This window comes from Pleuronectes platessa, chromosome 17 (genome assembly GCF_947347685.1).
Source record: "Pleuronectes platessa chromosome 17, fPlePla1.1, whole genome shotgun sequence".
Lineage (NCBI taxonomy): Eukaryota > Metazoa > Chordata > Actinopteri > Pleuronectiformes > Pleuronectidae > Pleuronectes > Pleuronectes platessa.
In genome coordinates this window covers 10,228,670-10,242,795 of record NC_070642.1, presented here as the reverse complement: position 1 = coordinate 10,242,795, position 14,126 = coordinate 10,228,670, and the positions used below count along the sequence as shown (strand labels likewise).

The 14,126-nt window shown below is 41.8% G+C and overlaps 1 protein-coding gene across 1 annotated transcript; it reads right to left on the bottom strand.

The window, feature by feature from the left end:
* Window positions 1–912: 912 nt before the first annotated feature.
* On the bottom strand, window positions 913–3,428 carry LOC128460571 (galectin-3). The gene is made up of 5 exons (XM_053445812.1): window positions 3,387–3,428; window positions 2,590–3,189; window positions 2,415–2,503; window positions 2,074–2,245; window positions 913–1,071 (listed from the first exon to the last, which is right to left on the bottom strand). Exons 1-5 carry the CDS (start codon window positions 3,426–3,428, stop codon window positions 913–915), a joined length of 1,062 nt encoding a protein of 353 aa, XP_053301787.1.
* Between the last annotated feature and the right edge of the window lie 10,698 nt (window positions 3,429–14,126).

Below are 14,126 nucleotides of genomic sequence, written 5' to 3'. Positions count from 1 at the left end.
GACTGCAGGACAGTCACATTATCAGGTCCTCTCTGCTTGTGGGACAACAATCTTTTTGTTTATATATTAATAAAAACAGAGGCTTGTGACGCAGTGACCATGTTCAGATGGGACGTGGAAGGAAGTGAAGCTCAGGAGCAGGATGTTAGAGGTCACGTGTCAGATGAAGGATATGGACAAGACTGAAATTTAGCCATGTGATTCTCTTTTATTGCCAATAGTATACCCTTCAATACAAAAGTAGCTGTAACCTTTGATACAGTTATTGCTTAATGTATGTCATGTAATGAAGATTTGTTAGTGTCTGTACATTCTTTCTCTCGTTCTCATAGTGCAGGTTTTAGAAAGATCTTTGTACTCTGTTGTTGTCAAACACTTACAAACTGCTGCACTGTCTGTAGAGGTCTCTTACAAAAAATAAACAATGAAGACGTTGGATTTGATTGTTTCTTTCTCCGCCATAATCTAATCTAGGAATAATTACAGTAAACAGAATAACAGAAAATTGAACCATAATATCCTGTGGTCTTCAGACAATATTGATACATGTTTTATTTTCTCTTATTAGTGACAATTTAATAGTACAATTGTGCACAATAAAAAAAGCTTTATGTAAATGGTTAGCGGTGTAATTAATTGTGGCACTTTATAGAATGAGCTCAGCTCTTGTGATTATTAATATTCTTAAAAACACACAATTATTTAATGTCTAAGCACTATGATATATAAAGAGAAGGCTTTAGTGATTTCACATTTCACAATACATTACAATTAATGTATTAATTGCCCGTGTGCGGGCAAATTTCTAATGTGTACTATATATGTGTTTTTGCTGCATTTACAACGCACTCATGCATCTATACTTGTTGTTGCTAGTACACATATACATGCACTTGAGTTACAGCGTGTTTTCTATGGAAGTGTCTCGACGTTGACGTAGGTGAGGACGACGTCATGCAGGATGTTGATTCTGTCGACCCGGTTCAGCTCCCTGATGCGGTGTCGAAACTCAAACAACGGGATGTTGTTCACCGCCACCCTGAACGCCTCCTGAGTGCACAGGATCTTCATCTGGAATGGAGCGGGTCATCACCACCAATGTCACACTAACCACACACACTGTGCTATCAGACTACCATGCATGCAGTGCTCAAGTTAAATATAAAAAATACATAAATAAATCACAGGCAGTGACTGTATATAGAGATGGATCAAATGTCTCCACTTCCTCCCACTGTACAAAATGGAACCCAAAATAACTCATGTTCTGCCACTGCCATCTTGTTCTGAGGGGGCTGAGTGGTACATTTCACATGTACTTTAGGTTTTTAGTTCAGGCTTATGACGTATGCTGCAGCCAGCCACCAGGGGGAATCAACAAGATTTGGCGTCACTTTTAGGAGCTGTAATGTCGTCCATCTTTTAATACAGTCTAAGATCACAGCAGTTTTTTAAGCGGTTGTTATGTTGGAAAAGTATTTTACCTGTCATTCCAGAACAGGATAATGATGTAAAGTTAAGGATTTTCTTTAATTATTTGAAATCCTGTAAAACTTTAACCTTAAACTGCAGTGAAACACACAGTGGTTGTTATGTTTGTCAGTAAACACGGACATGAGGACTCGCGGACACATCAGGGACAGAAATAGCTTCCTCAGATTAGTCACCTCCTGGAGAAGCATAATTGTTATTGATGTTATTGAGCAACGTGAGACCCCCACTGACCTCCAGTAGCCTCCCTGCAGTACAGCACTTCCCTTATCTAGGACTCGCTTGCACAAACGACTTTCCAACCCTTTCAGTCTTTTCCAAACGTTCCCCTGACGTTAACCATGAGAAAGTGACCTCAGTTCAAGGTGACGTGTGGAACTTTGAAACATCAACATCTTTTAAATCTCACCACAAACAAATGGTTAAAAATGATTAGTAATGTCAGTTAATTGAATGTAATTATGTAATGGTATATTAACGGCAACAGATGCTGACACTTGTAAATGATAAGGTTTTTAATGATGTTAGCATGCTACATATAGCATCTGAATCCACTATGAGGTTTCTCTTTCTAAAACTCACCTCAAACGGGCTCCCGGGAGCAAAAGGGAAGGGCGCCTTCAGGTCCCTCTCTTCGGATCCCCAGTGCTCGCCCAGTTTGTGGTTACGGACAAACACCTGTTTGCCCCCTTCATTGAAGCGAGGGTTGATGTGAAAGGCGATGTCATTGCCCCTCAGAAGGTTCACTGTGAACCTGCAGGAGATCAAAGCTTGACTTTCACTGATGCTGTATTTTCTCTGTTGTGTTGAATTCGTCAGTTTTTCCCTTAATAATGAGACTCCCATATTTTGAATGTGTTAAGAAAAATATATAAGAAACAGATTGGCACAGGAAGACATTAAGTACATTCAAACATGCTTACATTTTAGCATTAGGTTTCACGTGGCCCAAGATGGTCAGCATCATCTTGTCATACACCCCGCGGGTCAGGTTCCAGTTGTATGGAACACTCTGATCAGCACAGAAGGGAGAGAAGGATCATAAACCAACCTGACAACCAAGCACCATTTTGGTGAGATTCCTTGCATTTGACTTACTAGTGATCCAGATGTAGGTGGAAGCCAGTGGAGAGGCGTCATAGATGGATTCTGTCCAGGCCACCCTGACTGTCCTGGGTTATAAGGCCAGCCAGGGTGGGCAGGCCACCCAGGTAAACGTTGATGGGGGCTCGGAGCAGCAGCAGGGGTGGGAGCAGGTGTTGTAACTGGGATTAGAGTTGGAGCCGGGGCCGGAGCCGGGGCCAGAGCCGGGGCAGGAGCAGGCAGCTGGGCTTGAATTGGAGCTGTCGGCTGAAAAGGCTGATACCCGGTGCCTGGCCAACAAGGGTTGCAGGGCTGCCCTGAGGCTTGAGCTGGAGCTAGAACTGGAGCTGGAACTATGGTGGTTGGTGCTGGAGCTGGTGATACAGCTTGCACCGGGGCGGGAACCAAAAAAGGAGCAGGGACGGCGACCTGAGCTGGTTGTGTCGCAGTCCAGCAGGGTGAGTTTGGCTGGCCGGTCCAGCACGGTGCGGCCTGGGTGGGCTGTCCCGGCCACGCAGGGAAACCAGTTCCAGACGGAGGCAGGGTGGGCCAGAGGCTGTTAGTCTGTGGGGCAGAACCATAGGACGGGCAGCTGCCACAGAGAGCGTCAGAATGCTGAGAGGGAGGACAGGGGGAGGAGGGAGAAGAGAGAGAAGGGTCAGGGGCGAGGATAGAGATACGAGGGAGAGAGAGGGTGGAGAGGATGGAGGAGACCAACTTGCAGTTGCAAACATGGCAGTTTGACACAAGCAAAGATGTAAGCACTTGTGTTTAGATGGAAAAATGGAGAGAATGACTTGTGTAAGTCTTACCATTGCAGAGATCTGACAATTTGATGAGGTACTTACATCCATGCTGCCTGTCAGAACAAGATCAAGTAAACATTTGATTATTTTAAACTGTAGTGACAGAAAGAGAAGAAACCTAAAACGGAATTTAGTCATAAAATCATAAAAAAAAACGGAAATGGCATCTTATGGGACATAACAGCCAATTAAACCAGTTTTGAGATAAATACAAAATAATTCAGACAGTAGGATTGAGACTGTATTAAATGCTTTCTTTTCTTTCTTTTCTTTCTTTCTTTCCTTTTGTCACTCCAAACACTGAGTTTTCATAAGCAGTGGGGAGGAGAAAATTGTTTTTCAGGTGACCACCAGGGGACTCTCTAGCTGTTTAAAGAAGTCGTAAAGTGTCAGCAAACAAATGCATCAGTGAATGACTGCCTCCATAGAGTCATACATTGTTAACTGCAGCTGATTGGATGCCATTGGACACACTAATGGAATGATGAGAGCAGGACACATAACAGCTCATAGACTGTGGGTCATATGTACTGTTAGAGAGGAATGTGCAATAACAATGAACCCTGTGACTCCTCATTCACTTTTACTGGTATAAGGTTATTTCAGTCATAACTTAGACATTGCGTTAACTATTTATAAAAAATTAAAAAATACATCATTATGATTATATGTGTTTACAAAAAAATGATAATGGTGTGCAGCTAATGCATGTTAAATCAAAAGGGTTGATAAGATTTTATAATAACATCCTTATTTTTGACCATGTTATCATTATAATCACCATTACTAACAAATGCACGGCAATCAAACCAATTCACGACACATAGCTGTATGCAGATTGTTAATATTTATATATAAGAATAACATTATATCATGATTGCTATGAAAGTATCAGTCCAGGACCAGGTTCAACATCCTTTTCCCGACACCATGACCACTTTTGGATGTGAGGAGCCTTTTTGGTTTTGATGCATGGGAATAAAATACAAATTTAGAAATTTAAATAATTTGGATAAGCTGCTACAGATACAATTAAAGCCGAGTAGTTACCTTTTTTGTTGTCTCTCGTCTTCAGCTGCACACAGGAGTAGGCTGCAGGCTGTGGTGTGGTTCAGGTGAGTCAGTCGTCCTATAGCCACGAACAAGGCAACTCTCTTTTATAGCTGCAAACCCTTCTCAGCACTGGGTCCCTCCTCGCTCCATCACTGCACCGTCACAAAGAGATGCCACGCCCTCACACTTCACAACATATATGAATGGTGGGTGATAACTTTGTGGTAAAAGTTCAGGTTTTTAATCAAATAAAACAGAAGAGGACTAATTCTAGGCTGGAATTAATGCCAATCGAATTAATATTTACCCGGTACTCACCAAACATACTAGAATATATGCACTAGTGTATAGTCTCCAAGTCATGTCGAGTCGATTTTATTGTCAAAGTGCTAAATAATAACAGAAATTATCTCTAAGTACTTCACCTTCCCCTCTATTAGTATAGGTCCATTAGGTTAGTGCTTCCGACGTTCTTTTGGTTTGAATTTGGTTTTGTGTGTGTATGACTTTTTTGTGCTAACTTTGAAATCTTTTCTGTAATTTCCTGTTTAACTCTGAAGTTACTTAGCTTGTGTGTCTCATTCTTCCTGCTTTTGTCTAGTTTCCCTTTTGAGGGATTGTCTGCCCTGACATATTCACCTGTGTTATTCCTTCCTCCCATGGGTATTTCTCTCTGTGCTCCAAAGTCTTCTTTGCCAGTTTATCTGTTGAGTTCCAACTCTGCACCTGAGTTCTGTTGCCTGAAATTTGAGTTTTGGATCCTATGAGTTTCTTTTGCTTGTAAACCGGGTCTGTAAGCCTGTCTATTGGATTTAATATTATTTTCGGCACCAACCTCCCCTGTCTGCTTTTCTGGGTTCAGTAAACAACCACATCTTTTAACACGAATAAGAGAAAGAGAAGAAACATGAAGAAACACAAAGAAAGCTTGAGCTGAACCAGCTTCTGGCTGGTCGAGAGCGAAGGAGTGAAGAAGAAGTGTTGGTGGCGTGGATGACATTCTCTTTTTTACCCCTGACCAGACTCGCTGACAGCACAATGACCTGTTCTTGTGTTACTGTGGCTAACTTCACTGTGGAGCGGTCATGAGACGGTGTATCACATATCTGTCTAAGCTTCACATGGTAACACAATTACAGCAGACAAACAATGAAGTCAGGTCTCACTGCTGTTTTTCTGTATGTTCCGATGACTCCTGCTCATTCACGCTGCTCAGTTCATCTGCAGCTTAACTTACTGTCATTGGCTCAGTCAGAGATATATTTCTCTATTGTTGAACTCTCTGTCCTCCTCCAACATGTTAAAATACTGATCCAGATAATTTTGATAAACAGGAGCCACGTCAGGGACCAATTATGAATCTCCACGGAAACAGGCTCCATAACAAGTAACACATTTGTGAATTAAAACAACTGCACTGGTTGTCCTCACTGTGTTATTAGATTAGCAATCACCTGAGCCGAAAAATTTCAGAAATTGCAGAAGCGTCTCAGAATGCTGAGGCTTAATCCTCAAAGAATTCAGCGCCTGCCATTTATGCAGCTGGGTATATTAGTTTAAACTCCATGGAGACATAGAGGATGAAGAACATCCCTCATATATGTAGAACATATATGAGGGATGTTCTTCATAATTTGTCAGTTTAATGAAACTTGCTGTCAAAGCTGACCCTCCTTCAGATAAGTAGCCTCTCAGGGTTACATTTAATTTCCACCTCCAATACAGCTTTGATTGACAGGATGTGATGGGTTAAAGAACCAGGTATTAAGGTATTTTTACGGTAACGTTCATGAAAATAAGCCCAGCTCCATGTACAAACTATTATTCACAAATCAGCCTGACACCTTAACAGCGTTTCAATAACAGTTTTATAGTGCCTGCTTTAAAGGCATGTTAGAGTGTGGAATATTTCCTCTTTGGTACTTCTGTATTCATAAACATACTAGAGTCTAAATATCCAACGTTTTCAAAAGAGTCATGTGGCTAATTGTCATAAAGTCATCAACCAAAGAAAAGCTGTAAAGAGAGCTAGGACACATGAGAATCAGATATAATTGTGTTCAAATCTGTTGATCTAAGAACTTGGGATGATTAGATCTATTACAACCCGTCACAGAGCAAAGCGTTGTTCTTTGTGTTATTTATTTTTTTTAATCGATAAACTGTAATTTTGCATTGGCCTGTATTACAGCAGTAAATATAAATCAAATAAGGAACTACTTGACATTTAGAGCCGCATAACATTTTTGCTGAGAACAAGTTGTGCAACTTAAGCAATATTTTAATAAATACAATTGATTAATAGTATCATTGTAACTCTAGAGGTTTTCTTAGCTCCACAGAGAATAATAGCATCTTTCAGGTCAATGTTTCGATCGTCGTGACCAAAACTTAACTGTTGTATTAATTCTACTCCCATCGAATTATTAGGAGAAGCATAAAAAAACAGATTAACCAACTGTACTCTACAAATAGCAGAAGTACCAGACCAGCTAGTGAAGATAGTGGAGAAATTAGATGCTTAAGACTTGGATATGTCTCCCCAGAGCTGGTGGAGACCAAAACAGAGATTAAATAAGACTGAGCATTGGCTTTACATTCATCACGTGTCACATGTATCACAGTTCCAACCAAATGTTAAGAATGTATCTTATCTGCTGGATGTGGAAACTGTTTTCCAACATGTTTATCAACTGTAAAAGGTGAGAATGTATCATTGCTGAGTTTACGTTTCACTTCCCTGAAGTGACCATTAAAATAACTCTTTTACAGTTAGAGCTGACCGTCACTAGAGAAATTTCTATTCCTGCTCGCAGGGCACTAGATCATCTACAAAACCCTTGGACATGTATCCCAAGGACACTTAGGCAGTGGGAATCTTAAACACGGCTGTAGCTCAAACTCTGTTGACTCAAATACTATGTTTCTACCTGCTGCTCTGACGCACTATAGATTCCCAATTTGCGACTTTCAGCTTCACCTTTAATGAGACAGGCATCAACACCTTCATGTCGTGACAGAGCTAATGAACTGAATGTAATACACAGATTTTTTCATTTAAGCAGAATCTATGGGAAATCGTTTCCCAAGCTTCTTGCGAGGATTGTGGGTTATTTCTTTGCTCAGGATCCCTATTGTCAGAAGAAACGTTTCCCCAGAGATACAATCAACAAAATTTGGTTCATGCTAATTCACCCAGTTGGCCCATCAGCCTGTCGCATTGGAACTGGCCAAGCTGGTTTCAACCAGATTTTGTATCGTGGAGATAATGCAATAAAGAAAAGTTATGCCTCTGCCACAAATCAACCTCAATTTGAATTTGAAAGCAGGGTACGGTGCTTCATTTGAGTGCAGGTTTACCATATGGTCAAGAGAAGGAGTCATGATGCCACTTACAGGAGATCTCCTTTTGTAGTTTCAGCCAATGGGAGGGCTGTTGAAAAAAGGGACACGGCCGTGAGGAGCGCTACTGTTAGGCAGAAGAGAGCGTTCTGGCAGGAGCAGGGTTTTCCAAAGCGACGGTGGTGGCATTAGCCTCTTGATAAGCTCTGGGCCTGGTTCCAACACTCGTAAGCTGCAACCTCCTTATCTCCCTTTCTTCATGTTTTCCCTCTTTTACCACTTTTCTTAAATGAAGTGAAAATTTCTGGGCAGCTGAAGTACAAAAAGAAACACTCCCTCAGGGTAATCCCCAAATATAGGTGACATTTCTACATGTTTACCTGGAATGAAAGGAGTGGTTTTCTGTGAGATAGTATTTTTTAATAACCTGTGGCTGGCAGATCTCACTGAGAGAAGAAAATAGCTCCAGATGGTTTTGTGCTTTCAAAGAGCAAGTACACACACGAGTGAGTATCAAAGCATGTGTGTGTGTGTGTGTGTTTGTGTGTGTGTGTGTGTCTGTGTGTGTGTGTGTGTGTGTGTGTGTGTGTGTGTGTGTGTGGTGTGTGTGTGTGTGTGTGTGGTGTGTGTGTGTGTGTCTGTGTGTGTAAGAGACTGGTTGATGATTTAAAAGGAAATTATTTTGCTACTGTTACCATGGGGACAGCAGCATGTTTTAGCGTGTGTCTGTTTTTGTGTGTGTGTTAAAATCATCTGCACCACTATGAGATCAATTTAATAACCACAAAGGATTACAGTGATGCACTGTATCAACCTGTGTGTTTCCACTATCCAGCACTAGATGGGGTAAAAATACTCACATGTGGGTTGGAGGGATTGTGTCCCTGGAGTGTCCTTTTTTGTAAGAAATAAGATTTCATGAGACTGCAGTTTATGTATGGTCAACAGACATGATATCAGCATACAGCAGGACATGACTGATCCACATAGCAGCCTAGGGATGTGATGCAGCTCTGTAACAAATAATAGTGATACTGCACTGTTAGGATTTAGTTTAAGGAGCATAAATCAATGCAACAGCAAGTGCTGTCGTCCAAATAAGTTCATCTTATGTGTTCAGGCATTTTATTTGGCTTTTTTTGTTCATGCACAGAATGATTTGTTTGTATTTCTGGCATGACGCCACTATCTTACTTCAACATTTTTATGCATACTCTGTATTTTGCATTATTTGCCTTCCTTGAATAATAAATGTTGTTGTTGATTATCATTCCTGTGACCTAGGTGTTTATGCCGGCCTGCAAACCAAATTTCCTTTGGGATAATACCAAAGTCAAAGTTGAAGCTATCGCTCTCTGTAAGGCTTTTAAGAAATTGCAAACTCTAACACCTTCCATAATGTAACTAATTGATTCTCAAGAGATATATTTGGGGTCAAGTGTCCCTGTGAGTGCTTATGCAAGTGTTTCTAGAGCTTAAGATGTGTACCATTATTCATCTCTGAGAAAACTTAGTGTTTTTCTGCAATACACACTTACTTGTTTTATCCTGTACAGTATCTAGACACTATGTTTAACTCGTTCAATGATTGAACTCCTAAACTAAATCAGCAGGCACCCCTCCCCCGTGTGAAGGATAGATGTGGCTGTCCATGCAGCCCATAATCAACGTGTCTCAGCCTGGAATAGTCCTGAGGTGAAGGGGTGTTCCCACTGCTTATATAGTCTGGGCTCACATTTCCCAGGGAGATTTATGGGGGGTGGGGAGGCCACAAGGCAGATGGAGGAGGTGAGGATGGTGTCATCAGAAGGGGACAAATCACCGAAGCAAGGAGAAGATGTAGTAGTGAAGAGGAGTGTGTCAATTTGCTAAATGTACGCCCACTTTTAAAAGCATCTACGGTGGTTGGTTATGGTACATAGAACAGATTTAGATCAGAAATGCCCTTCTAATTTATTCTGTAGGATGTGATTTGCATTAAATTCCCCACCTGTAGGAATAGCTCGGGAAAAGGGAGAATGGAATCTGTTTCCTTGCAAGTAAATCAACTTATTTGGCTGATGAGCCTGAGGGAAGATAGTAATACAGGTGGTAGCTGCGCCCTCATTGATCCCTATCACATAGAGGAAGACCAGGGTATAATAATGTTTTCTCATCACCTCCTTTGTCATTTTCTCCCTTAGTTAACCAAAGGGGGTTAGGGGTAAGGTAAGAGAAACAGACTCGTGCCCTTGTAGATCCAGTCACTGTAGTCGGGTGAAGAGTCCTGTGCACCAAATGGCACATCAGAAACAGAGATGGGACACTAAGGGCTGTGACCCTGCAGGAGCTGGCAGAGACTGTCCCACTTTGTGTGTGTGTATCCCTAATGCTCTGGGCCATAGCCATGAGCCTGGCCTCGCTTAAAAAAACACTTGCATACACACCCAAGCCCAAGTTGCAGAGAAATGTCAACATAATACAGTAATGCACTTCAGAAGAGGTCAGTGGAGTAGTAAACCTCAGGAGAGAAAATAAAGAAAACTTACATTTGAATATCCGTATGCTTTACTGACAAATCCCGACGCCTTGTTCAAGAGCGCCCACGTGCCAAAATTAAAATCTCGGGTTAAGAGTCCGAAATTCCCAAATGAATGCAGGTTTTTTACTGTGTGGGTGTGAAATCAAATCACTACAAATCAGATACGCAAGCAGATACTATTCAAGCATATAAACCTTCCCCCATTAACCTAATTGTACTCGGTGTGCAATGACAGAGGGGTTAATAGGGGATCCTTTTTGCCATGGGGCCTTTGAGAAGATCACTCCAGCCATGTATAGGCTACATATATAAACATATTAATTAAATCATGATTCCGCCTTGAAAATATCTGCCCCCACAGTCTTACGTTAAGATTAGAACAGTATATAGGTCTGTTTACTCTTAATCTTAATGTTAGCTTAATTCTAATTATCCTTTGTGCATAGTATAAAGCTTGTTCTCTTTATTTGAGGTTTGGCCTGCTTGCACAATTGTCATCTACTTTTAGATAACCTTTTCAACTATTTAGCAACAACCTTTATTTCTACCATAGGTAAAATACCTATAAAACACTTTTCGACATTGTTTGTTACTAGCAATTAACTGTTCACTGTACTGTTTATCAACTAAAGTCTATCTACAGTATTTCAATCATTTACCCTTTACTTGTATCTATCTCTTTTCATTCATTTCAGTGGCTTTTATCAATTATTTAGATCAATTTCAAACCTTCTTGCTTTGATTTGATAGTTTTGCCTTCTCTACTTGCTTGCTAACTAGCTAGCGACACAACACCTGTAATTGGGTGAAGGTAACTCAATATGTTTGTTGAATAATTTGTGTAATTGAGTGTGAGAGGTGGGATCTCAGTGTGTTAGACCTCTTCTCTGCAGGGGGAGGTGTGGATCTACAGTGATACACCTGGAAGTTGTACAGGGGCTCTACATATCAAGCTAGGTCTAACTACATCAAATATTTAGCTTTAACTTTTAGCTCACTGTTTCAGAAATGTATTTGAGCTATTCCATCAATAGGTTTAATCAACGAATTAATTCATTTCAACCATTTCTGCTTTAATTGTTTAACTCTTCTCGGCTCACTAGCTAGCTATCTAGTTAGTGTTGTTAGCCTGTGCTAGTCGTATAATATATATACTTGTTTAATGTTACTAGTAACTCGTCATTATAATTATAAAGTAACAATACTTGAGTACTGTTTCTGTCTGTTCTACCCACCACTGATCTACAGGGATGTAGCATGAGGTTGTGGTCCACACATCCAGCTAGGTCTAATTATTTGTATATATTTACCTGTATCTTTTAGCTCACTGTTTTAGCAATGTGATTTAGTTTAAAGACAATTGATTACCATCCTCTGCTCCCTAGCTAGCTAAGAAGTTAGCATGACAAGACCTGTGCTTGGGTGCAGACAACTCAATATATATTTGTTCAAGTGTGTAAGGTTTAGGTGGAAAGGATCTATTGGCAGACATTTTATGTAAAATAATCCTAGTGCTGTTTTCACAGGTGTCTTTCATCTAAATTTGACAAATTGTTGTTTTCTTAACCCTAGAATGGCCTCATTGTATTTAAATACTTTATATTTATACCGTTAGCCGGTCCTCTATACAGTGTGACCATGTTCTTAGAGTAGTCCAGACGTGACAATCTGAAAACCATTTTAGTTTTTAGGATAATTGAAGGTTACCACAAATTCTCCTTCATGTTTGGAAGGGGTGGGTGAGGTGAGATGTGTTCAGATGCAACATAAAACGTCACCACTAGATTCCACTACTAACATTCTACACACTGAACCTTTAATGAAGCTAGTGTGTGTAATTGAAATGAGTGAAACGTCAGTGGTGTCCAGAGGGGTGGAGGTGGGAGCTCCGTCGCCTCCTCTCTGCAGGTGGAGGTGTGGATCACGGTGTGGATCGTGTAGCTGGAGGTTTGTCCCTCTGCTCCACACAGGTGCTCCACACATCCGCCGCGCTCTCCGCCCTCTCCTCCGCCGAGCGGCCGCGCTCATTCGCTGTCTCGCCCTCCAACAGCCCGGATGTAGCGCGCAGACAGCACCGCACAGTGCTCCACTCAGCGAGGATAACATGGCGCTGGCAGACACATAACGGTGCCCACCATAATAACACTCTTGCACGGGAACGGACCAAAATAAGCAACGGGACATGTGAGCTCCTCGACGACCCCCCCCCCCTCCAAAGAGAGCAGGTAGGTGCTGGAGCGTTTTATTCGATGCGTGCGCCTTGACGCCGTGGTTTGGATGAAATGATAAAAAAATGAAAGAAATGTGGCTGCTGCTGCTGCTGCTGCTGCTGCTTCTTGCAGGGGGCAAAAGAGCCGCTGTGCATGGAGAAGGCGAAAGGCTCGTTTGAGGGTTTAGCCTGGGTCTGTGTGTGAAACAGCAGCGTCATCCAGGGCAGGTTTGCGGTGCATCCGTGCAGAAATAAATCATCCTTTTCTCGCAGTGCATGTGTTGTCATGGCTGTCAGGCTCTCCGCGCGCCGGCCGCTGTCCTTGGTGTTGAACTGGGTGGGCACATCACACCTAAATGCATGATGCTGGTACACAGTGGAGGCCTGTTTGTGCCCTGCTCTCCCCCAGTGCTGCCACAAGCGAGGTGGGATTGTTTGTTTGCCGATGGCTGGAGGGAAATCACTGTAATGCGCCCATAGCCTCATAATGTACAGAGGGGTCTCGCAGTGCGTGGACGGGGCTCAGTGGTGAGGTGAAGCTGTCACGTTGCTCCATCTCTCTATTTTGTCCATTCGCATTGAGGCACCACTCTCTGATGATGACAGTGCAAGACATTGTGTTTGCACTGCCTGTGTGTGAGTGGGTTCTGTGTGTGTGCTCGGCTAATGTAGGCCAGGTAGGGGCAGGAACAGATGGCTTGTTTTCAAGTTCAATGTGGCTCCTGGATTAGAATGTGTAGACGAAAATTAAAAGTGTGGCTCGGCCCTCTGAGCCCGGGGTTTCCCTCCTAAGCTCATAATCGTCCTTACAGCAACTACGGCTCTATTAATAGGGGTAATAATAACATGTAGCACAACACCTCTGAAGCTGTCAGGACGGCCATATTTTGTCAATAACATGGGACATGGACCAGACTGCCGGACTATTATTATGTTTAGAAGCGATATACAGGAGACAAACGACCTTCGGTTGACAGATATTCCAATGCAAATCACTAGTGATGAAACAATCTGTCCATCAATGAATGCATTGGCCGACAGAAAATTAAGCAGGGGTTTATTCAGATAATCAATTAAAGATATGATGTGTAACAATTCTTCATTAAAATGTCCAGACCTGTGTTATATACATTGTTGACTTATGTACTAAGCAATGTTTAAACTCAGAGAAATCCCCAATTTAATTCAAGGTAACGGGATGTTTCCTATTGGTCGCCTTTTAATTGCAAAATAGATGCTTTAAGAAGGAAAAACCCACTAGTAGCCAGTTAGCCAGTCAACTTATTCTAATGGATCACGATTATTGCTTTGCTGCGTAACGTGACTAAATCTTAAACACATTACTTCATCTGTGAACACTATTTGCGTCAGGTAGATGTTCATCAGGAATGGTGCTGAAGAAAGCAAACTTCTTTTGTTATTGTTCTGATTGAGAGTTTATCTGACAAATATTCGCTGCTTGCTTGTGATAGTAGCTCGGTGGCACCCCCTTCAGAGGGGGAAAAAAGTGCATGCCCCCAAGCCCACAATGTTATTTTAGTGAGATAAAGGTCAACACGAGCACATTAGTGTTCTCTTGTTTGTTCATTTTTATCTAACTCCATATTTTCCCCTGGTCATC